General features: G+C 42.7%; 1 protein-coding gene across 1 annotated transcript in view; it reads left to right on the top strand.

Moving 5' to 3' along the window:
• Positions 1 to 23,047, top strand: part of LOC107549790 (band 4.1-like protein 3) — a 54,163-nt gene extending 31,116 nt beyond the window's left edge. Inside the window, exons 3-16 of the mRNA XM_016230965.1 lie at positions 577 to 750; positions 2,993 to 3,097; positions 3,181 to 3,223; positions 3,306 to 3,381; positions 3,692 to 3,910; positions 4,091 to 4,404; positions 9,657 to 9,892; positions 10,699 to 10,851; positions 10,952 to 11,049; positions 12,531 to 12,706; positions 18,890 to 19,065; positions 20,205 to 20,774; positions 22,607 to 22,660; positions 22,757 to 23,047. Coding sequence (XP_016086451.1) covers positions 577 to 750; positions 2,993 to 3,097; positions 3,181 to 3,223; positions 3,306 to 3,381; positions 3,692 to 3,910; positions 4,091 to 4,404; positions 9,657 to 9,892; positions 10,699 to 10,851; positions 10,952 to 11,049; positions 12,531 to 12,706; positions 18,890 to 19,065; positions 20,205 to 20,774; positions 22,607 to 22,660; positions 22,757 to 22,837 — 2,475 coding nt within the window. The 3' untranslated portion in view covers positions 22,838 to 23,047. The remainder of the gene's footprint in view (positions 1 to 576; positions 751 to 2,992; positions 3,098 to 3,180; positions 3,224 to 3,305; positions 3,382 to 3,691; positions 3,911 to 4,090; positions 4,405 to 9,656; positions 9,893 to 10,698; positions 10,852 to 10,951; positions 11,050 to 12,530; positions 12,707 to 18,889; positions 19,066 to 20,204; positions 20,775 to 22,606; positions 22,661 to 22,756) is intronic.
• Positions 23,048 to 23,390: the final 343 nt, after the last annotated feature.

Raw genomic sequence — 23,390 nt, forward strand, 5'->3', positions numbered from 1 at the left:
CATTTGAACAGTCAATAGCAAATACTTAAACTAGTAACGCTACGCAACAACAGTCGCTGATTCAGAAGCGCCAGATTGTCATAGCAAAGTCAGAATGACCTCCTCTCCTAGGTTCACGAAACGGTCGTCCATAAAATGCATTGCTGTTCTGTTGTAAGTGATCTTCCAAATAAAGTGCTTCTGCTTTCTCCTAGAAACACACAGCGTCTCCCTGACATGCTGCTTCAACACTAACTGCGGTTACTGAAACCACACCTTCTTTCTTTGCGTGCACATTTGGGCGCATTATGCTAATATTTCCACATAGTGAGGTAGACATGTGGGGGCGTGTTAGAACGAGCCGTTTTAGGGGGGCGTGGCAGAGTCTTAACTTTGATAAAGAATATCTCTTTGGTTTCGAGACTTTAGTCTTTGCAACTTCAGGGATCTTATCTATGCACAATCAGCTTGTAACACTCCAAAGAGAAAGAACAACTTGAAATCGCATCATATGACCCCTTTAATTAAAATTCTAATAGTGTCTCGGTGATCCTAAAATAAGGCTGATTTCGATATTCCGATGCTGTGTTCCCGCAGGGTCAGTCAGAGGTCAGATCGCCTCATCAGCAGCAGCACGAGGACGACTACGTTTCCCAGAAGTCTTTGAGCAGCAGACTCTCCTGGTCAGCGCTAGGCAGGACTCAGCGACTGAAGGTCATGGAGTGTAAGGTCAGACTGCTGGATGGCACTGACTACACCTGCACCGTGGAGGTGAGTGATGATGATGAAGATGATGATGAAGGACAGAGAGTGAATGGACTGTCATGGAAGGATCATTTCTGTGACGAGTTCATGAAATCAGGACACAATTCAAACTAAAACAGGTCTAGCTCAACTGCTATCAAACGACCGTACAAAGTTTTGTTAATTAAATCACAATTTTCAATCCTGATTTTATTTTTTCTCAGCTAAAAATTGAGATTTAAATTGCATTTTTAAAGAACTTGTTTGTGTCGCTGCACAATTTGCTAAAAAAAATATTGTTTGGTTTATATATCAATATGACTTTAAAAGAATGTTTTTTTATTATAATGATTAATTAAAAATATTAAACAAAATAAGACTAAATATATTAATATTGTAATGCTATTGTACTTACAAATATATTTAACAATTTTATTTTACACAAACTAATATTTTTGTCTTAATTTCTTCATCTTTAATACCTTTGTGATTCATTAGTCACACTAAACCATATTGCAATTATGTATTTATTTTATTTTTTTAATTTTTTTTTTTTTTGAATAACCAATCAGCCCTAATATAGTTGTATTCAAATTTTGTGAAAAAATAATTAATAATGAAATCAGCCGTCCAGAAATCTCTCTGTAGTTTCAGGCTTTAAAACCTGCAATTTTTCTGATTTAAAATTATGATTGTGATTTAAAATGCTTTAGGAAAGCGCTTTAGGTTTGCTGTGTTTTGCTTGTTTGCAGGACTGCACAATTTTGCCAAAAAAAAAGTCATATTATAGTTATAAACCAATATGACTATAAAATATTATTGGTATTGATTATTGGTGTTATTAAAAATATTAAAATAAGAAATATTGTAAAACAAATGCACAGTGAAATAAAAGTAGAATTTAGTAATGCTAATAAAAAAATAATAATAATTTTATTTGTGCTATAAAAACCAATATAAGTTTTTGTAAGTGCTATAAAAACCAAAAAATGACGATACTAATAGTTTTTTGAAATTTTGGAATCCTGCTGATTCTCTGGATCTTCAGTCACAAACACACACTCTGAAGCGCTCATAATAGCATATTATTCGTTTGTAAACATGATTTATCTGCGCCAGGCTTGATTCTCAGAGGAAAGTGTTTCTGAGGAATATCAATAGATGCTTTTGTCTGTTAAATAAATAGAATCTGAGACTAACTTGCTTCTGAAAGTCTAAACGAGTCAAGAAGAGATGTTAATTACTAATCCACTATCATTGCTGTGGGTTTACTCGTTATTTACCCAATACAACAGGAAGTGCATTAAGATTATAAATTCTAACTGGGGCAAAACAGATTTGTTGATTTAATAAAGACGTAAATTCACACTCTCTTAGTTCGGGGGAAAAGATTCTTAATCTTTTTTTTTTTTTTAATGTATTTATTCATTTTTGTCAGCCACAACCCCTTTGATATTTTTATTCTAATTGTTTATATTTTAATTATTTTATTTTAATTGTTATATATATATTTATTTATTTTTAAATGTTATGTATTTAAAGTCCCCCTTAGATTTAAAGTTCATATTTCAATAATTTAGCAACATATTAGCATGTTCATGGTTCTCTGATGTGGATTAATGGTCACATGACATGCAGCGATAAACTAAATTATTTTACCTTTTTATAATTTTTCGACTCCAATTCACCCCAAAATTAAAATCTTGTCATCATTTATTCAAACCTGTTATTTTAGTATCATTGAAATGCTATTATACTGTAGTTTTTATTAATATTTTGAATGAATAATTAGTTTTTGTATCTTTTATATTTTCCATTTTCATTTTAGTTATAGTGATTTTGTTGTGTTTTTGGCTTTTTTTGTATTTATTTATTTGTCTGTATATTTTTTATTAATTTTTATTTCAGTTTTAATGAAATCATGTTACGTCGTGCAACTAATTTAAAATGTTGAAATACACATTATTTAGTTAAAAATATAAAAAGTTAAAAAAATTAGTTATTTGCTCTATTGAACGCAAAGGAAGATATTTTGAAGTATGTTGGGAGCCAAACCGTTGTGGTTCCCATTGACTTCCATTATATGGACAAAAAATACAATGGAAGTCAATGGAAACCAGAACTATTTGGTTGCCAGCATTCTTCTTTTGTCTTCCACATCAAGTCATACAGGTTTGAGGGACATGAGGACGAGTAAATGATGACAGAATGATGATTTTTGGCTGCACTGTGCCTTTAATGGATCTCTGTGTGTGTTTGTGTGCAACAGAAAAGAGCGAAAGGTCAGGTGCTGTTCGATAAGGTTTGCGATCACCTGAATCTCCTGGAGAAGGACTATTTCGGCATTACACACCGGGACGCTGAAAACCAGAAGGTGTTTGTCAGTCTTGGTCCTCTGATCTGGTGTCATGTCTATCTGCCTGTTTTTCAATGCCGAACCTCCTGCTTTTCCCACAGAACTGGCTGGACACTTCCAAAGAGATGAAGCAGCAGATCATCAGTACGTCTTTCCCTAACAGACTCCTTCTTTGTCTCCATCCAAACGTCTTCGAGTTCTTACAGGAAGTTTTCTTGTTTTTCAGCTGGTCCCTGGAACTTTGCCTTCAGTGTGAAGTTTTATCCTCCCGATCCATCGCAGCTCTCCGAGGACATCACCAGGTCTGCTTGGGATATATATATATAAAAAAAAATTTCAGCTCTTATTTTAGTATCGAGATATTATTTTTTTATATATTGAATCCATTTAAATTTAGTTTAAAAAATTTTTTTGTCTTTTTTTAAATATGTCTATGTAGTTTATCAATTTTTAAAATTATTATAAATATAAAAATGTTATTATCTTAATGTAATTAAATAATAATAATAATAACAAAGTTGCTAAAGCAAGATTTCTCTCTCTGTGTGTCTCTGTCTCTGTGTCTCTCTCTCTCTCTCTCTCTCACACACACACTCTCTCTCTCTCTCTCAGGTATTACCTGTGTCTGCAGCTGAGGGACGACGTGGTTTCTGGGCGTTTGCCGTGTTCTTTCGCCACTCACAGCGTGTTGGGCTCCTACACGGTTCAGTCGGAGCTGGGTGACTATGACTCTGAGCTGCAGGGATCCGCTCATCTCAGCGACATACGTTTGGCCCCGAACCAGACCAAAGAGCTGGAGGAGAAAGTCCTGGAGCTTCACCGCAGCTGCAAGTGAGTTCCCTATCTGTCGGTCACTATGACTTATGTCGAATGACATATGGGGTCTCACTTGGGAGGCCAATCATCTCTGAGTTTAAGAGAAAACGCAAATGAGAATTGGCTAGTGGATTTTGTCTGTCACTACCCGTCCTGTTTTTGTCCTGTCACTACCCGTTTCTCTACTACGAACAGAGGACCGCCAGCTAGTGCTCTGGGAGATATGAGGGTGACAGTAAGAGCTTCTCCACCGGGCCACGCCCCATGGACCTCTCACTCCTTCCGCAGCGTTTGTCCTGTGCGGCTGCTGAGTGATTCTGCTGGGCTGTCTTATGGTGGTCCTAGCATTTCATTTGATGTGCCGCCGGGGGATCAGATGACAATTGCAGCATCGGGGGATGAACTATTGACCTCTGTGGATGAAGATTCGGCAGGGCTGCCCCCCCTCGGGTGTTGTCGCCACTGCCGAATTGGACCCAGAGTTGATGGCCGTGCTTGCCCGGGCAGCCGTTAGCATCAGGTTGGAGGTGAATACACCGCCCAGCCCTGAGTGCTCGCGGCTGGACGAATGGTTTCTCAATGTAGAGTGCGCGGCTCACAACCGCGGTCTGCTCTGGTTCCTTTCTTCCCGGAGGTGCATGAGGAAGTGACGTAGTCGTGGACAGCCCCTTTTACGGCCAGAAGCCGCTTGTCTCCTTCCTCCGTCCTCACTACCCTCGATAGCGGGGCGGCTAGGGGGTGCGTCGACATTCCCCAGAAGGAGAGAGCGATTGCAGTGCACCTGTGCCCGCAAAAAACGCCGCCACTTGGAGGAATAGTCCGCGTCTCCTGTCCAAAGCCTGTAAGCTGTCGGCAGCTCTCGCTGCCAAAGCTTACAGTGCTGCGGGCCAAGCTGCCTTTGTCCTGCATGCAATGGTGATCCTGCAAGTTCACCAAGCCAAGGCCTTGGGTACAAATGCACGAGGGTAGTACCTGCCCGAGGTTGATGCAGGAGCTGCGCACGGCGACTGACTTTGCCCTCTGGGTGACGTAAGTCACATCGCGGTCCCTCGGGAAGAGACATCGTGCTGAGACATCGTCGAGGCCGGCGCGTCGAGCTCCATGGAGGAGAGCGGCGTCACATCCAGCCGCTAGATTCTCTAAGAAGATGACGAAGCGGCCCTGAAACGGGCAACCCGGAGATGTGGGAGACTACTCTTCAGGAGGTGGCGAGGACAGCGCCGCTCCTTCCTCCGGAGGAGGGCCGGGTGGAGAATCTTTTGTCTCTTGTTTGGCTCAACGGTCAGCGGTAACCACATTGTCAAAGAAAGAGCAGTTTCCTTTTCCTCCGGGTTGCAAGGCTCGTGGGTCGACAGTGAGCGATGCACCGCTTCCTCACTCTCACCCATGATACCCTCTATCGCCAGTGGCCGAGAGGTCGCGGTTCGGAGACGCAACGCCTCTCCATGTGTCTCTGGCCAGTCCCTCCAGGGACTCGGGGAGTTTTGCTGTGATGATTCAGAACGCTAGGCCTTCTGGGCCACCCAGAACAACTCCCCATTGCAGCACCACTGCGGGTGCATCGACTGTCCCTTTGGTGCCACTCATACGGAGTTTAGGAGCGTAGCTTGCGTTGCCCAACCCGTCCTGCTAGCTCATTCGGACGGTTCAACTCAGCTACACAATTCAGTTCACCAGGCAACCTCCAAAGTTCAATGGTGTTCTCGAGACTTCGGTGGCAGTCCGAGACGCCTCTGTCTTGTGCGAGGAGATTGCTGTCCTGTTGGTGAAGGATGCAATCGAGCCGGTCCCTCCAGCCAAGATGAGGAAGGGGTTTTACAGCCCTTACTTCATCATACCCAAGAAAAGCTGTGGCCTTCGACCTATTTTAGATCTGCGAGTCTTGAATCGAGCCCTTCACAAGCTCCCGTTCAAGATGTTGACGCAGAAACGTATTATCAAGTGCGTTCAAGCCCAGGATTGGTTTGCAGCGATCGACCTGAAGGACGCGTACTTTCATGTCTCGATACTTCTTCGTAACAGACCATTCCTACGGTTTGCGTTCGAGGGTCGGGCATGGCAGTACAAGGTCCACCCCTCGTGTCTTCATGAAAGTCGGGGAGGGCGCCCTTGCCCCACTATGGGAAGTGGGCATCAGGATCCTCAACTATCTCGATGACTGGGCATCATATGGCACCACTGGATAGTGGATGCCATCACCTTGGCGTACCGATCCCAAGGCGAGCCGTGACCCCTGGGGGTGAGAGCTCACTCCACTCAGAGTGTTGCTTCCTCCTGGGCATTGGCGCACGGCACCTCTCTGGCAGACATCTGTCGGGCCGGGCGACACCTAACACCTTCGCAAGGTTTTACAACCTTCGTGTAGAGCCAGTGGATAGTGGAGGCCATCGCCTTGGCGTACCAATCCCAAGGCGAGCCGTGCCCCCTGGGGGTGAGAGCCCACTCCACTCGGAGTGTTGCCTCCTCCTGGGCGCTGGCACACGGCGCCTCTCTGGCATACATCTGTCGAGCTGCGGGCTGGGCGACACCTAACACCTTCGCAAGGTTTTACAACCTTCGTGTAGAGCCAGTTTCTTCCCGTGTGTTGGGTAGCAGGCAATTGGCGGGAAAATCTGGCTCGGTGTCACGCTTGCTGCGCCATTCCCCCTCACACGGGGATGCGAGCACAGGTTTTACAACCTTCGTGTAGAGCCGGTTTCTTCCCGTGTGTTGGGTAGCAGGCAATTGGTGGGAAAATCTGTCTCGGTGTCACGCTTGCTGCGCCATTCCCCCTCACACGGGGATGCGAGCACCTTTCTTCTCCCAGTAGAGTTCCCCGGTTGGCAAACCATGGTCGAGCATCCTCCAGCACCCCCGGCAGTCAGACTTGGCAGAGCAGTCAGACACCAGGCCCAGTACTGATGTTAGCATGCCCGGTGTCCCGGCCAGCCCCTGTCCTGGGCTAGGTGTCCCTATGGCTTGATTCCCTATGGGTAATCCCAAATGTGTATTCTTCCACGGTAAGGATTTCCTCTCGGTAAACCAGTGTCTTCCCTTGACAGTCCTGCTCTGTCAGTCTCTTCTGGTAGTTGTTCCATCCCTACTTTAAGGTAGGACCTGCCTCAGAGACCCATTCCATATGTAGTACTGCCCCCTGGGTCAGTCCATATCAGGGATAACATGTCACCTCCCTACGGGTAGGATGTGGTCTCCGTAGCAAACTTTTTCCTTAAGGCTCGCTTCCCCATCGTTCTGCCAGGCTGAAAGAACAAATAGGAAAGATTTGAAGCAATCTTTCACTGAAGGTTGAAATCTCTTCCAAAAACTTCTTTGTGGACGGAACAGCAGCATGGCCTTCTCCACCAGCGATGTACTTACCTGTGGTCCCCTTCGGTACCAAGGTCAGTGAATTTGTGCTGGGGCTTTGGTAAGGTTATGGCCTTTAGCGTAACTTTTGTGACGCACTTCGGCTTGTCAACAATTGCAGCGCCGCAGGGTTGTGATGGTGTTCAGGTTGTAGCGTTTTCCATGGACCCCATATGTCGTTCGACATAACTCGTAGTGTCTCGGTTACGTATGTAACCCTCGATCCTTGATGGAGGGAACAGAGACGTTATGTCCCCATGCCACAACCTTGAACTATTCGCTGTTGCTGGGACACGTTCTCGGCTCCTCAGCGTAAAGCCTAATAAGTGGATGCGCGCTGTCGCCTTATATACCCGTAGGCACGGGGAGTGGCTCAGCAATCCACTAGCCAATTCTCATTGCCGTTTTCTCTTAAACTCCGAGATGATTGGCCTCCCAAGTGAGACCCCATATGTCGTTCGACATAACGTCTCCGTTCCCTCCATCAGGGATCGAGGGTTACGTACGTAACCGAGACATTTCACGTCATCATGCGAGACACTGTGTGTGACGATCACATGTCCGGATTTGCAGTCACTTCAGAACAGTGTTACTTATGTATCATTAAGAAACTATTATAGTTTTATTAAAGGGGTCATATGATGCGATTTTCAAATTTTCCTTTCTCTTTGGAGTGTTACAAGCTCTTGGTGCATAAAGAAGATCTGTAAAGTTGCAAAGACTAAAGTCTCAAATCCAAAGAGATATTCTTTATAAAAGTTGAGTCAGCCACGCCTAACCTAAAACGCCTCGTTCTAACACACCCCCACATATCTACATCACTGTGTGGGAAGATTTGCATAACGCCGCCCAAATGTTCACGCAAAGAAAGAAGGCGTAACTTTTATTCTCGCTGTAGTATTGTTGCTGCCGCCGCCGCCATGTCCTGAAGACGCTGTGTGCTTCGTTGTGAAAGCGAAACTACTTTGTTTGGTCTTCCAAAAGAGGACGATATCCACTTCGTCATGCCTGGAGCTGATCCGTGCTTGTCGCTGAGGAAATATTACACTTCGCGCTGTCGGATCACCGGATCGGCTTTCACCGTGGACAAAGCAGAGTCCAGACCGGGGTCGTCACACAAAATTATGTTCTTTTTAGCAGCATCATATGACCCCTTTAATATTTGGAGTTTGTTTTTATTTTTATTTTATCCTTTTTCATTTTTATTTTAGTTAAAGTTTTAATTATTTAGTTGTTTTATTGTAATTTTGCTTATAAATCACACAGAATGGAGTGTATTGAAAATCTGAAATAGCAGAAAGTCTCCTGTGAGGGGTAGGTTTAGGGGTAGGGTAAGTGTAGGGCAATAGAATATACGGTCTGTACAGTATAAAAACCATTACGCCTATGGAGAGTCCCCACTTTTCACAAAAATAAACCTGTGTGTGCGTGCGTGCGTGCGTGCGTGTGCTGTACTAACACTTCTCTCATTAACCTGCTGCTCGTCTCGAGCTCATCCAGACTTTACAGCAATTAATAATCACAGTGCCTTCAGACAATTGCTTTGTAATACAAGTTTTCTGAAATGTTCTGTCTTAATATGCAAATGAGGCATTATCTAATTAAACATGCACTAATTTGCATACATTTCCCAAGCATAAATCTGAACATTGGTTTATAATTTGATTTTGTTGAAATATTAGAGTTAAAGGTTACAGTTACATTCATTCATAATACCTGTGATTCTTCTGCAAAGCAATATAATTTATTAGCCTGTGTGGACTGTTTATGGGTGCCACACAACGTTTATTAAAATCAGTTTATTTAACCCTCATAATGCATTCAGAATCTGTTTTCTATTTCAAGTTTTTATTAATTAAAAAATTGAGAAATTCTTTGAAATGTCAAATTACACATGGACCACATCAAAAAAACTAAGAAATATATATGTGTGTGTGTGTAATATATGTCGGCATGGAGGAGTGGAAGAGGACTCCAGTGCCAACCTGTGAAGCTCTGGTGAACTCCATACCCAAGAGGGTTAAGCAGTGCTGGAAAATAATGGTGGACACACAAAATATTGGCACTTTGGGCCCAATTTGGACATTTTCACTTAGGGGTGTACTCACTTTTGTGGCCAGCGGTTTAGACATTAATGGCTGTGTGTGGAGTTATTTTGACTGTTATGCAAGATGTACACTCACTACTTTACATTGTAGCAAAGTGTCATTTCTTCAGTGTTGTCACATGAAAAGATATAATAAAATATTTACAAAAATGTGAGGGGTGTACTCACTTCTGTGAGATACTGAATATACACACACATACACAAATAAATGTAACATTTTATTTGAATATATCATTGTATGACATTTATAACAGAGAATATAATCTGATCCACACATACCCGAGTAAAATGACCCGAATACGTTATGAGGATTAAACACAACAGCATTTATGCATTTGAATGGCGTCCAGGTTGTGCGCAGCAGCTCATATGATCATAAACGAAGGATCTCTCGCTCTGCTGTTCTGATTGGCTGCTGCAGCCCATCTCTCTCTCTCTCTCTCTCTCTCTCTCTCTCTCTCTCTCTCTCTCTGTCTCTCGCCCCTCCTCTGCTGGCTCAGCTGCTCGGGAGGCTGTTTGAGTGTTTAGCAGAGGTGCAGGAGGAGGTAAGATGCGCCTGTGCATGCGTGTGTTTGTGGATACGTGTGTTTGATTGACGCTGTGGTCTCATGCATGTCTGTGATCATTATAGTGTGTGTTTGTGTGTGTGTGTGTGTGTGAGAGCAGGAAGATGAAGGTCTTCGGCTCCGTCATGCTGCAGTGCATTGTTCAGCCGTATTGCAGCTACAGTGCATTGTTCGTCCTCTATATCGGCTCAACACGAGCGTCTCACAGCTTCATGCACCTTCATTGTGAATTTGTTCTCCATTGTGAGTTCGTTCAGTGTGGTACGTCACGTTCCTGTCAGCGCTGATGGTTTTCTCGCTGAGTCACACTGATGCTCGTGTTGTGCTGCATTGGTTTATTGATTCGTTTGATCATCTTCTGTTATATTCAATACAAAATAAGTGAAAAAATTACCACAACTATCAACGAACCTCCATGCATCATACATTTGTCTGAAACTGAAATAAAACCATTTGAAATTTTATGTACATTTTTTGTGCTTTTGTCAAAAGAGCAGCAGCAGCTCATTTGCATTTAAAGAGACAGGCACGAAAACAGCCTGCTTCTGCTTCCACTCAAAATAGGCATTTTCAAAATTATATAATACATAATCTGTGGTGTATTTTGAGCTGAAACTTCACAGACACATCCTGTGGACACCTGAGACATATATTACATCTTGTAGAAAGGGGTGTAATAGGTCACCTTTAAGTAATGACAACTTTTCGTTATGGTTTTAGTGTTCGTGAGCCTCATTTGCGGTTCCTGAGACGGTGAGTGACGGATCTGTGTGTGTTTCTGTCAGGATTCGGAGGCTGTGGAGATCATGCTGGGAGTTTGTTCCAGCGGCCTCCTCGTCTACAGAGATAAACTGCGCATCAATCGCTTCGCCTGGCCCAAAATACTCAAGATCTCCTACAAGAGGAACAACTTCTACATCAAGGTGCGGCCGGGAGAGGTGAGATGAGACGAGTCTCGTTCTGTTCTTCAGATCGACTGCAGTTTGTCCGAACGTGTTTGAACGAGCGTGAAACGCTTGGCTTTCTGTTCTCGCTCAGCTGGAACAGTTCGAGAGCACCATCGGATTTAAACTGCCCAATCACAAAGCAGCAAAGCGACTGTGGAAAGTTTGTGTGGAGCATCACACCTTCTTCAGGTCAGACAGACTCCATGCTGTAGAGTTCATTAATACTGAGAAGTTTTATTTCTTATGTCTTCCCTTCGATTTAAATTTGTCATTTAAGTGTTTTTGTCATTTTCTTTAGTTGTTTTTTTTGTAATGTCGGTTTCATTTTTATTTTGGTTTTAGTCATATTAGTACAAAGTTGTAGTCATTTTAGCACTAAACTAAATGTTTAGATACTGATATAGTTTTTATTAATATTTTGTTTTATTTTCATGTTTTCCCTGTTGATTTGAATTTTAGTCATCTGAAATTGTGTCTTGCATTTTTATTAGTTTTCTTTTTAGATTTAATAATATTTGAATATTTTAGTTTTTATTCATTTTTGTTTCAGTTTTAGTAATTTTAGTAAACTTAAACTAAACATTTAGTGTTATTTTAGTATCGCTGAGATACTAATGTAGTATTTATTAATATTTTGAGTTAATTTTTATTTGCTTATTTTCGCTGTTGATTTTAATTTTAGAAATCCGAAATTGTGTTTGTCTTTTTTATTCATTTTTTAAAAAATATATTTGTTTTTATTCATTTTAATTTTAGTCATTTTAGTACTTCAACTTTAACTAAACATTTAGTGTTATTTTAGTATCATTGCGATACTAATATAGTTTTTATTAATATTTTGTTTTCATTTAAAATTTTAAGTTTTAGTAATTAGCCATTTTTGTCAGTTTTAGTACACTGTAAAAATAATAATAAAACAATTTCAAAGTTATAAATAAATCCTAGATTATTGCCGTACAAGAAAACACTATTTTATTCAAAATTTCACGTTTAATTCATTGTGTTAATTGTCATTTCTTTGTGATTAATTTGTGAAATTTACTAGCAATTTTTAAGAGAAATTGTTCCAAAGTAAAACATTTTTCAGTGTAGTTTTTTTTATATTTCTGTATTTCAGTTTTAGTTATTGTAGTTCATCAAGTTAAACTAAATGAAAAGGAGAAATGTTGTCAATAAAAAAATTATGAAAAATTGCCAAAATTGTTCAAAAAACTTTTTTTGGTCAATGTAATGGTCTGAATACTTTCCGTACCCACTGTATATATATATAGATATAGATAGATATAGATATATATATATATATATATAGATAGACAGATAGATATAATTTTTAGTTAACATATAAGTTTATTGCACTTACCGTAATTGTTCTTTTTCTTTCTTCTTTTTCTTTAGAGTTTTCATTGACAAATAGTAAAAAATAAAAATTACGTTTTTTTTTTTTCTTTTTCAACCAAGTCACTGTGGTATAAACATAAATGTTGTGTCCTCATGAAAACCACATGCTTTGTTTTTGTTGTTCACACTTGAAAATGTGTTTCAGTTCCTATATTGGGATAATTTACAGAAATATTTATAACTGCCATTAAAAGCATCAGACACATCTCGCATAAGTGAAATGTTTAAATGTTATCGATCTAATTAGCGGTCTGATCCTTGTGTTCTGATAGGCTGGTTTCTCCTGAAGCTCCTCCCAAGCGCTTCCTGTCGTTGGGCTCAAAGTTCCGCTACAGCGGCCGAACACAAGCGCAGACTCGCCGAGTGAGCGCTCAGATCTCACGCGCCGCGCCGCAGTTCCAGCGATCGGCCAGCAGGCGGCACACCGTCACAGCCAGCATGGACAGCAGTGCGTAACACGCTAACTCACACTAACCAGCTAGTCAAGTCAGTTTCAGAGCGGTATTTCAGTGTGTGTGTGTGTGTGTGTGTGTGTGTATATTCAGGTATGTATTTATTAGTGATGCACCAAATTTTGCTAAATATAATTTAAAAAACAAATTATTGCATTTTTTAAATGCATTATTCTTTATAAATCGCAATTCACTTGAAATTGTGTGAGTGTGTGTTTGTTTGTTTGTGTGGGGGGGGTGGGAGGGAGTGTGTGTGTGTGTGTGTGTATGTGTGTGTGAGAGTGTGTGTGTGTGTGTCTTTGTCTGTGTGTGTGTGTGTGTGAGTGTCTTTGTCTGTGTGTGTGTGTGTGTGAGTGTCTTTGTCTGTGTGTGTGTGTGTGTGAGTGTCTTTGTCTGTGTGTGTGTGTGTGTGAGTGTCTTTGTCTGTGTGTGTGTGTGTGTGAGTGTCTTTGTCTGTGTGTGTGTGTGTGTGAGTGTCTTTGTCTGTGTGTGTGTGTGTGTGAGTGTCTTTGTCTGTGTGTGTGTGTGTGTGAGTGTCTTTGTCTGTGTGTGTGTGTGTGTGAGTGTCTTTGTCTGTGTGTGTGTGTGTGTGAGTGTCTTTGTCTGTGTGTGTGTGTGTGTGAGTGTCTTTGTCTGTGTGTGTGTGTGTGTGAGTGTCTTTGTCTGTGTGTGTGTGTGTGTGAGTGTCTTTGTCTGTGTGTGTGTGTGTGTGAGTGTCTTTGTCTGTGTGTGTGTGTGTGTGAGTGTCTTTGTCTGTGTGTGTGTGTGTGTGAGTGTCTTTGTCTGTGTGTGTGTGTGTGTGAGTGTCTTTGTCTGTGTGTGTGTGTGTGTGAGTGTCTTTGTCTGTGTGTGTGTGTGTGTGAGTGTCTTTGTCTGTGTGTGTGTGTGTGTGAGTGTCTTTGTCTGTGTGTGTGTGTGTGTGAGTGTCTTTGTCTGTGTGTGTGTGTGTGTGAGTGTCTTTGTCTGTGTGTGTGTGTGTGTGAGTGTCTTTGTCTGTGTGTGTGTGTGTGTGAGTGTCTTTGTCTGTGTGTGTGTGTGTGTGAGTGTCTTTGTCTGTGTGTGTGTGTGTGTGAGTGTCTTTGTCTGTGTGTGTGTGTGTGTGAGTGTCTTTGTCTGTGTGTGTGTGTGTGTGAGTGTCTTTGTCTGTGTGTGTGTGTGTGTGAGTGTCTTTGTCTGTGTGTGTGTGTGTGTGAGTGTCTTTGTCTGTGTGTGTGTGTGTGTGAGTGTCTTTGTCTGTGTGTGTGTGTGTGTGAGTGTCTTTGTCTGTGTGTGTGTGTGTGTGAGTGTCTTTGTCTGTGTGTGTGTGTGTGTGAGTGTCTTTGTCTGTGTGTGTGTGTGTGTGAGTGTCTTTGTCTGTGTGTGTGTGTGTGTGAGTGTCTTTGTCTGTGTGTGTGTGTGTGTGAGTGTCTTTGTCTGTGTGTGTGTGTGTGTGAGTGTCTTTGTCTGTGTGTGTGTGTGTGTGAGTGTCTTTGTCTGTGTGTGTGTGTGTGTGAGTGTCTTTGTCTGTGTGTGTGTGTGTGTGAGTGTCTTTGTCTGTGTGTGTGTGTGTGTGAGTGTCTTTGTCTGTGTGTGTGTGTGTGTGAGTGTCTTTGTCTGTGTGTGTGTGTGTGTGAGTGTCTTTGTCTGTGTGTGTGTGTGTGTGAGTGTCTTTGTCTGTGTGTGTGTGTGTGTGAGTGTCTTTGTCTGTGTGTGTGTGTGTGTGAGTGTCTTTGTCTGTGTGTGTGTGTGTGTGAGTGTCTTTGTCTGTGTGTGTGTGTGTGTGAGTGTCTTTGTCTGTGTGTGTGTGTGTGTGAGTGTCTTTGTCTGTGTGTGTGTGTGTGTGAGTGTCTTTGTCTGTGTGTGTGTGTGTGTGAGTGTCTTTGTCTGTGTGTGTGTGTGTGTGAGTGTCTTTGTCTGTGTGTGTGTGTGTGTGAGTGTCTTTGTCTGTGTGTGTGTGTGTGTGAGTGTCTTTGTCTGTGTGTGTGTGTGTGTGAGTGTCTTTGTCTGTGTGTGTGTGTGTGTGAGTGTCTTTGTCTGTGTGTGTGTGTGTGTGAGTGTCTTTGTCTGTGTGTGTGTGTGTGTGAGTGTCTTTGTCTGTGTGTGTGTGTGTGTGAGTGTCTTTGTCTGTGTGTGTGTGTGTGTGAGTGTCTTTGTCTGTGTGTGTGTGTGTGTGAGTGTCTTTGTCTGTGTGTGTGTGTGTGTGAGTGTCTTTGTCTGTGTGTGTGTGTGTGTGAGTGTCTTTGTCTGTGTGTGTGTGTGTGTGAGTGTCTTTGTCTGTGTGTGTGTGTGTGTGAGTGTCTTTGTCTGTGTGTGTGTGTGTGTGAGTGTCTTTGTCTGTGTGTGTGTGTGTGTGAGTGTCTTTGTCTGTGTGTGTGTGTGTGTGAGTGTCTTTGTCTGTGTGTGTGTGTGTGTGAGTGTCTTTGTCTGTGTGTGTGTGTGTGTGAGTGTCTTTGTCTGTGTGTGTGTGTGTGTGAGTGTCTTTGTGTGAGTGTCTGTGTGAGTGTCTTTGTGTGTGTGAGTGTGTCTTTGTGCGTGTGTGTGAGTGTGAGTGTCTTTGTGTGTGTGAGTGTCTTTGTGTGAGTGTGTGTGTGTGTGTGTGAGTGTCTTTGTGTGTGTGTGTGTGTGTGTGTGTGTCTCTGTGTGTGTGTGTGTGTGTGTGTCTCTGTGTGTGTGTGTGTGTGTGTGTCTCTGTGTGTGTGTGTGTGTGTGTGTCTCTGTGTGTGTGTGTGTGTGTGTGTCTCTGTGTGTGTGTGTGTGTGTGTGTCTCTGTGTGTGTGTGTGTGTGTGTGTCTCTGTGTGTGTGTGTGTGTGTGTGTCTCTGTGTGTGTGTGTGTGTGTGTGTCTCTGTGTGTGTGTGTGTGTGTGTGTCTCTGTGTGTGTGTGTGTGTGTGTGTCTCTGTGTGTGTGTGTGTGTGTGTGTCTCTGTGTGTGTGTGTGTGTGTGTGTCTCTGTGTGTGTGTGTGTGTGTGTGTCTCTGTGTGTGTGTGTGTGTGTGTGTCTCTGTGTGTGTGTGTGTGTGTGTGTCTCTGTGTGTGTGTGTGTGTGTGTGTCTCTGTGTGTGTGTGTGTGTGTGTGTCTCTGTGTGTGTGTGTGTGTGTGTGTCTCTGTGTGTGTGTGTGTGTGTGTGTCTCTGTGTGTGTGTGTGTGTGTGTGTCTCTGTGTGTGTGTGTGTGTGTGTGTCTCTGTGTGTGTGTGTGTGTGTGTGTCTCTGTGTGTGTGTGTGTGTGTGTGTCTCTGTGTGTGTGTGTGTGTGTGTGTCTCTGTGTGTGTGTGTGTGTGTGTGTCTCTGTGTGTGTGTGTGTGTGTGTGTCTCTGTGTGTGTGTGTGTGTGTGTGTCTCTGTGTGTGTGTGTGTGTGTGTGTCTCTGTGTGTGTGTGTGTGTGTGTGTCTCTGTGTGTGTGTGTGTGTGTGTGTCTCTGTGTGTGTGTGTGTGTGTGTGTCTCTGTGTGTGTGTGTGTGTGTGTGTCTCTGTGTGTGTGTGTGTGTGTGTGTCTCTGTGTGTGTGTGTGTGTGTGTGTCTCTGTGTGTGTGTGTGTGTGTGTGTCTCTGTGTGTGTGTGTGTGTGTGTGTCTCTGTGTGTGTGTGTGTGTGTGTGTCTCTGTGTGTGTGTGTGTGTGTGTGTCTCTGTGTGTGTGTGTGTGTGTGTGTCTCTGTGTGTGTGTGTGTGTGTGTGTCTCTGTGTGTGTGTGTGTGTGTGTGTCTCTGTGTGTGTGTGTGTGTGTGTGTCTCTGTGTGTGTGTGTGTGTGTGTGTCTCTGTGTGTGTGTGTGTGTGTGTGTCTCTGTGTGTGTGTGTGTGTGTGTGTCTCTGTGTGTGTGTGTGTGTGTGTGTCTCTGTGTGTGTGTGTGTGTGTGTGTCTCTGTGTGTGTGTGTGTGTGTGTGTCTCTGTGTGTGTGTGTGTGTGTGTGTCTCTGTGTGTGTGTGTGTGTGTGTGTCTCTGTGTGTGTGTGTGTGTGTGTGTCTCTGTGTGTGTGTGTGTGTGTGTGTCTCTGTGTGTGTGTGTGTGTGTGTGTCTCTGTGTGTGTGTGTGTGTGTGTGTCTCTGTGTGTGTGTGTGTGTGTGTGTCTCTGTGTGTGTGTGTGTGTGTGTGTCTCTGTGTGTGTGTGTGTGTGTGTGTCTCTGTGTGTGTGTGTGTGTGTGTGTCTCTGTGTGTGTGTGTGTGTGTGTGTCTCTGTGTGTGTGTGTGTGTGTGTGTCTCTGTGTGTGTGTGTGTGTGTGTGTCTCTGTGTGTGTGTGTGTGTGTGTGTCTCTGTGTGTGTGTGTGTGTGTGTGTCTCTGTGTGTGTGTGTGTGTGTGTGTCTCTGTGTGTGTGTGTGTGTGTGTGTCTCTGTGTGTGTGTGTGTGTGTGTGTCTCTGTGTGTGTGTGTGTGTGTGTGTCTCTGTGTGTGTGTGTGTGTGTGTGTCTCTGTGTGTGTGTGTGTGTGTGTGTCTCTGTGTGTGTGTGTGTGTGTGTGTCTCTGTGTGTGTGTGTGTGTGTGTGTCTCTGTGTGTGTGTGTGTGTGTGTGTCTCTGTGTGTGTGTGTGTGTGTGTGTCTCTGTGTGTGTGTGTGTGTGTGTGTCTCTGTGTGTGTGTGTGTGTGTGTGTCTCTGTGTGTGTGTGTGTGTGTGTGTCTCTGTGTGTGTGTGTGTGTGTGTGTCTCTGTGTGTGTGTGTGTGTGTGTGTCTCTGTGTGTGTGTGTGTGTGTGTGTCTCTGTGTGTGTGTGTGTGTGTGTGTCTCTGTGTGTGTGTGTGTGTGTGTGTCTCTGTGTGTGTGTGTGTGTGTGTGTCTCTGTGTGTGTGTGTGTGTGTGTGTCTCTGTGTGTGTGTGTGTGTGTGTGTCTCTGTGTGTGTGTGTGTGTGTGTGTCTCTGTGTGTGTGTGTGTGTGTGTGTCTCTGTGTGTGTGTGTGTGTGTGTGTCTCTGTGTGTGTGTGTGTGTGTGTGTCTCTGTGTGTGTGTGTGTGTGTGTGTCTCTGTGTGTGTGTGTGTGTGTGTGTCTCTGTGTGTGTGTGTGTGTGTGTGTCTCTGTGTGTGTGTGTGTGTGTGTGTCTCTGTGTGTGTGTGTGTGTGTGTGTCTCTGTGTGTGTGTGTGTGTGTGTGTCTCTGTGTGTGTGTGTGTGTGTGTGTCTCTGTGTGTGTGTGTGTGTGTGTGTCTCTGTGTGTGTGTGTGTGTGTGTGTCTCTGTGTGTGTGTGTGTGTGTGTGTCTCTGTGTGTGTGTGTGTGTGTGTGTCTCTGTGTGTGTGTGTGTGTGTGTGTCTCTGTGTGTGTGTGTGTGTGTGTGTCTCTGTGTGTGTGTGTGTGTGTGTGTCTCTGTGTGTGTGTGTGTGTGTGTGTCTCTGTGTGTGTGTGTGTGTGTGTGTCTCTGTGTGTGTGTGTGTGTGTGTGTCTCTGTGTGTGTGTGTGTGTGTGTGTCTCTGTGTGTGTGTGTGTGTGTGTGTCTCTGTGTGTGTGTGTGTGTGTGTGTCTCTGTGTGTGTGTGTGTGTGTGTGTCTCTGTGTGTGTGTGTGTGTGTGTGTCTCTGTGTGTGTGTGTGTGTGTGTGTCTCTGTGTGTGTGTGTGTGTGTGTGTCTCTGTGTGTGTGTGTGTGTGTGTGTCTCTGTGTGTGTGTGTGTGTGTGTGTCTCTGTGTGTGTGTGTGTGTGTGTGTCTCTGTGTGTGTGTGTGTGTGTGTGTCTCTTTGTCTCTGTCTCTGTTTGTGTGTGTGTGTGTGTGTGTGTTTGAGTGTGTGTATGTGTGTGTGTGTGTGTGTGTGTGTGTGTATGTATACATTGCTAAATATATGCACTATATTACATATTCATATTTTGTCTTCGTTATTTAATGTATGTTTGAATAAATCTGTCTTGAAAACAAGTTTTTATTACAGACACCATTTTCAATGTTTCTATTTCAACAACAAACATAATTCTGTTATTTAAAAAAATTGACATAAAAACTGCCCACTAGTATTTATATAATTAATTAATAACTTAATTTTAGTGGCATAATTATAGCAAAGCAGTTAAAATATTAAAATTAAAAATATTAATTGTGATTTCATATTTTTCGTAATGTTTTCCTTATTGTTGGATTATTTTGCAGACTGGTGTATAAGCGCAAACGTACACAACATTTTAACATCAGTTTCTGCATATCAATACTGATTTTGAGTTCAGTAACAGCACTGATTGTGTTCGCTGATTAATAATAGTTAATAATGATATGTTGATGTATCTGTGATCAGCGCCAGCGACGGTGAGCCGTGACGACGAGAAGAACGCCAAACCCGCTGTTGCTACGGATGACCTCATCGCCATGGAAACGCCGGAGAAGAAAGCAGAGGAGATGAACTCAGTGGAGGAGGAGAATAAAGCCAACAGTGACGAAGCAGAACAAGCCCCGCCCCCCTCCGTCACCAAGGTAACCGTCAAATGAATGACAGCTTGACACACGTGATGATCTGATCTGCTGTTACGAGGTTTGTTTCTGCGTTCATGCTTCTGAACATGACCGGTAGGGACCAGAATCAAAATCAGATTTTTTTTTTCTTTCCTCAAATTCTTAAATTTCTATGAATTTTTACAATCAAAAAGGACATTTAATCAATTTAATTCATAAAACTTTTACAATTTGATCATATATTAAAATTTTAACAATAGGTAGTACCCAAGAAATGTTTTTTTTCCTTCCCATATTCAGTTTTATTTTTTCTCAAATTCTTCCATTTCTATACATTTTATAATCAAAAATAATGTCTAATCAATTTAATTGATAAAACCTTTACAATTTAATAATTTATTAAACTTTTAACATTATAAGGGCCTTGTGAAATGTTCTATTTTTTCACAAATTTAGTTTTATTTTTCTCATATTCTTACATTTCTATGCGTTTTATAATCAAAAAACTTTTACAATTTAATAATTTATTAAAATTGTAACAATAATAGTGCCCTAATGAAATGTTTTTTTTTTTTTTTCAAAATTCAGTTTTGTTTTTCATTTGAATTTTTCTGGATTCTATTTTATTAGTTCAATTAAATGTTCATAATCAAAAAGGATGTCATCAATTGAATTCATAAAACTTTAACAATATAATAATTCATTTTATTTATTTATTTATTTTAAGAATAATTGTGACCCATGAAAGGTTTTATTTTTCCCAAATTCTTTTAATTTTTTCCTCTAAAATTCTGTTTTCCATTTTCATTTTACTGAATGTTTCAGTTTTAATAATTTAATTACTTTTTTTAATAATCCCAAAGGAATGTCTAATCAATTGAATTCATAAAACTTCAGCAATTTAACATTTTTATAATAGATTAGCTGAAACTACTAACATGTAGCACGACAAACAATCGTGTAGAAATGCATTAACATTTTTAGGCGAGTGCAGCAGTTGCCACAGTACTTCTGTTTATCGAACTCTTGTTACCTGTCCTTCACTAACCAGCTTTCTTGCTTTTCTTTTGACCACACATTTTTGTGTTCAAACATGCATATGTTTTCATGCGTGCATTCGACACGCCTTCACCGTTTTCTCCCTCCATCATCGTCATCAGTCTTGTCTGTACTCATCGGATCCGTTGGGATCTGAGCTCTCCCTCCCGTCTTCTCCCGTCTCGTCCACCAAAGTGCGCAGGAGACGCAGGGAAAGCAGCCGCAAGCGCGCCTCCTCCGTCAGTCCGGCCAAAACCACGGCGGGCTGCCGGCGCCGTCAGGCCCAAGCGGACCGTAAAGTGGCTCTTCTGGAGGAACAAGCGCTGCTTCTGTCCGCACGCAAACAGAGACTGAACCAGAGCCGCAGCAGAGGCGGCACGCTCTTCTCCTTCTCTCTGCACTTCCCCGATCTGTCCTCGCTGCTGGATGAGGACGGTTACCTGAGCTTCCCCGACCTCACCGAGCTGCGCTTTCTTCCCGAGAGCCTGCATCACTTCATGCCCATCAAATCTCCGTCGCTCATCCCCTGCTTCCTCTTCATCTTCTTCTTCCTGCTCTCCACCTCGTTCTCTGTGCCGTACGCACTCACGCTCTCCTTCCCGCTGGCGCTGTGTCTCTGCTATCTGGAGCCCAAGGCCGCGTCGCTCGGCTCGTCTCTGGCGCAGGGCTTCCAGGACAGTTCTGACGACGAGGTGCGTGAGTGTGTGCGAGAGTGTGTGCGAGAGTGTGTGCGAGAGTGTGTGCGAGAGTGTGTGCGAGAGTGTGTGCGAGAGTGTGTGCGTGAGTGTGTGCGAGAGGGTGAGTGTGAGGGTGAGGGTGAGTGGTGCGTGAGTGTGTGCGAGAGTGTGAGTGTGAGTGTGAGTGTGAGTGTGAGTGTGAGTGTGAGTGTGAGTGTGAGTGTGTGCGAGAGTGTGTGTGTGTGAGTGTGAGTGTGTGTGTGTGTCTGGTTTATCTGCCGCATCAGTCTAAAGAGCTTTGAGAGTGTGTTTCATCTGTTCGTTCTCATTCACCACATTCATGGGATTATTCTCATCGTTATTGTTTGGAAAAAGCTTGAGATCTTCCACAGCATGGCACCTTCCACAAATAGCCTACAAATATGTATTGTAATGTGTTATAAGCAGGGCTGGGTGATTATGGAAAAAAATAATGTCCTTTTGTTGTTGTCACTTTAATCTAGCTTGCGCTCACTGTTGCATCCGGGCGGATGACGTATGAGGTCAGCTTTGCACATGCACCGCTCAGAAGTGACGAACGCGGAAGCGCAGGGGAGAGATCAAAACAACAGTCATGAATTAGAAGTACAAAACGAGGATTTTTTTTCGATACGAGATACTTTGCTTCCTTTGATCCTGTTAACAAACGTTGGTTTTCATGAGACTCACCGCCGCATGCGCAATGCTGAACTCATACGTCATCCGCCCGGAGCTGCTTCTTTGTACAACTGTTGGCGCAAGCTACATTAAAGTGATTATTACGTTTTGAATATGGATATTTTTCTTACAAAAACGCATCGATTCGGTGCTTTTTATTTAACTTCTTTTGGACTGATGCATGCAACACCCGCTGAGTGCCATGAAACAGCTTGAAAGATCAAAGAAATTTTTTTTTTATAACTCCGACTGGATTTCTCTGAAAGAAGAAAGTCAAATACACCTAGGATGACTTGAGGGTGAGATATTTATGGGCTAATTTTCATTTTTGGGTGAACTAACCCTTTAATTTAAAAGTAGACATGTCAAGCTTTCTATAGATATATTTCTCCTGTCTGTGTGTAAAGTATTCACTGAGTTTCTAAAAGCAATTCGCGGAGACAGTGAGGACTGAGAGCGCACCCTGTTTATTTTCTTTATTTTACAAAAGCACATTGTTTTGTTGTTATTATGACTATACACAAATAAAAGTATTTGCAGTTTCAAACGATACCTTATTCTTATCTGTACAATGTATTTTTAGTTCTTTTCGCGGTCATCAAGAAAATACGAGACCGACCGCACCTGTGCGGGCTTCGACCCCAGGGGGTTAAACATGTCATGGGACGCTATTGCGCCACCTATCTGTGCAAAGTGCCTGTTGTTTGTGCAACTCATTTTCACTAGTTGGTAGGTCATCGTTTACCCATGTCTGGACGACACTTGGTTCATTCCTCAAGAGCATTGCTCTTATCTGATGCATGTTTCGTCATGTATAAAGCATCCGGTCAAACCTCCAGCGATGAAACTTGACAAACGTTCAGTGTTAATGTCATCCTCACTTCTCTGATGCATGTTGAGGAATGTATGCAGAAGCGCCGTCAGGATCATGTGATCAAACTTCTACATGCTCTTCTCACGCATCACGTCAGGTTCATGTTCTCATCATCTGTGTTGCATCATGAACAGCAGACCCTCCTTCACATTCTCATATGATCCTCATGAAGAATCATCTACTTGTCGTCCATCATGATGTGAATAACGTGAAGTCTGATCGGGGGATTTTTTTCCTTTATTGCTGCGATCTGTCGGGACATTCTTTGGTCAAACAGACCGACAGCGATCAAACCAACTTCACTTGTGATGACGACACATCGGCAACTGAGGTGTGTAGTTTAGTGCACTTTTATTCTTAATAGCTTGTGTTTTTAATGAGTGTATAACATGTCTCACGTCCTCTCTTTCACCCAAACTCGTTATAGTCTGACTTTGAGGACAACTTTGACATGAGGACACAGGTATCGAGACTCTATGGTGTTTTGAGAACACAGAAACCAGTTTAAGGTGGTTTGATGGTCTTGTATGAGTGAGCTGGTTAGGATGAGAAACCAGCTAAACCAGCAAAGACCAGCAAACCTGCTTAGGCCGGTTTGAAGCCAAGAACCATCCATCATCACCATGTTTTTGCTTTTGTTTTATTAGTCAAACGTGTCGTAACCAGTAGCAGAAACCGCTCTGATGTGGATTTGGTTGCTGAAAGGGTTTTACTTTAGGGCTGTCATGTGATTTAATTAATTACTTGATGTGCTGATTAATTATCGCAAATTAATCATATGTGAATTTTGGCTGTGAAGTCATTGTTAAATGAGAAAAGCATTGAATAGACATTGAGTCATTGAGTCATTCACTCAATCGATTCATTCGAACAGCTGATTCATTCAGAAACTAAGCAAGTGACTGTTATTATGAATGAGTCACTGATTCATTGACTCACTCGATTTGTTCAAAACCATGGATAGATGGACAGTTTTAATTTTTTCTCTTTCTCTAGTATAGTTTCATAAAACGGATTAAAGGAGAGAATGTGTTTGTCAAGCACAGTAATCTCATGTTGGA

Source organism: Sinocyclocheilus grahami, unplaced genomic scaffold (assembly GCF_001515645.1).
Source record: "Sinocyclocheilus grahami isolate Dianchi unplaced genomic scaffold, SAMN03320097.WGS_v1.1 scaffold381.1, whole genome shotgun sequence".
Taxonomy (NCBI): domain Eukaryota; kingdom Metazoa; phylum Chordata; class Actinopteri; order Cypriniformes; family Cyprinidae; genus Sinocyclocheilus; species Sinocyclocheilus grahami.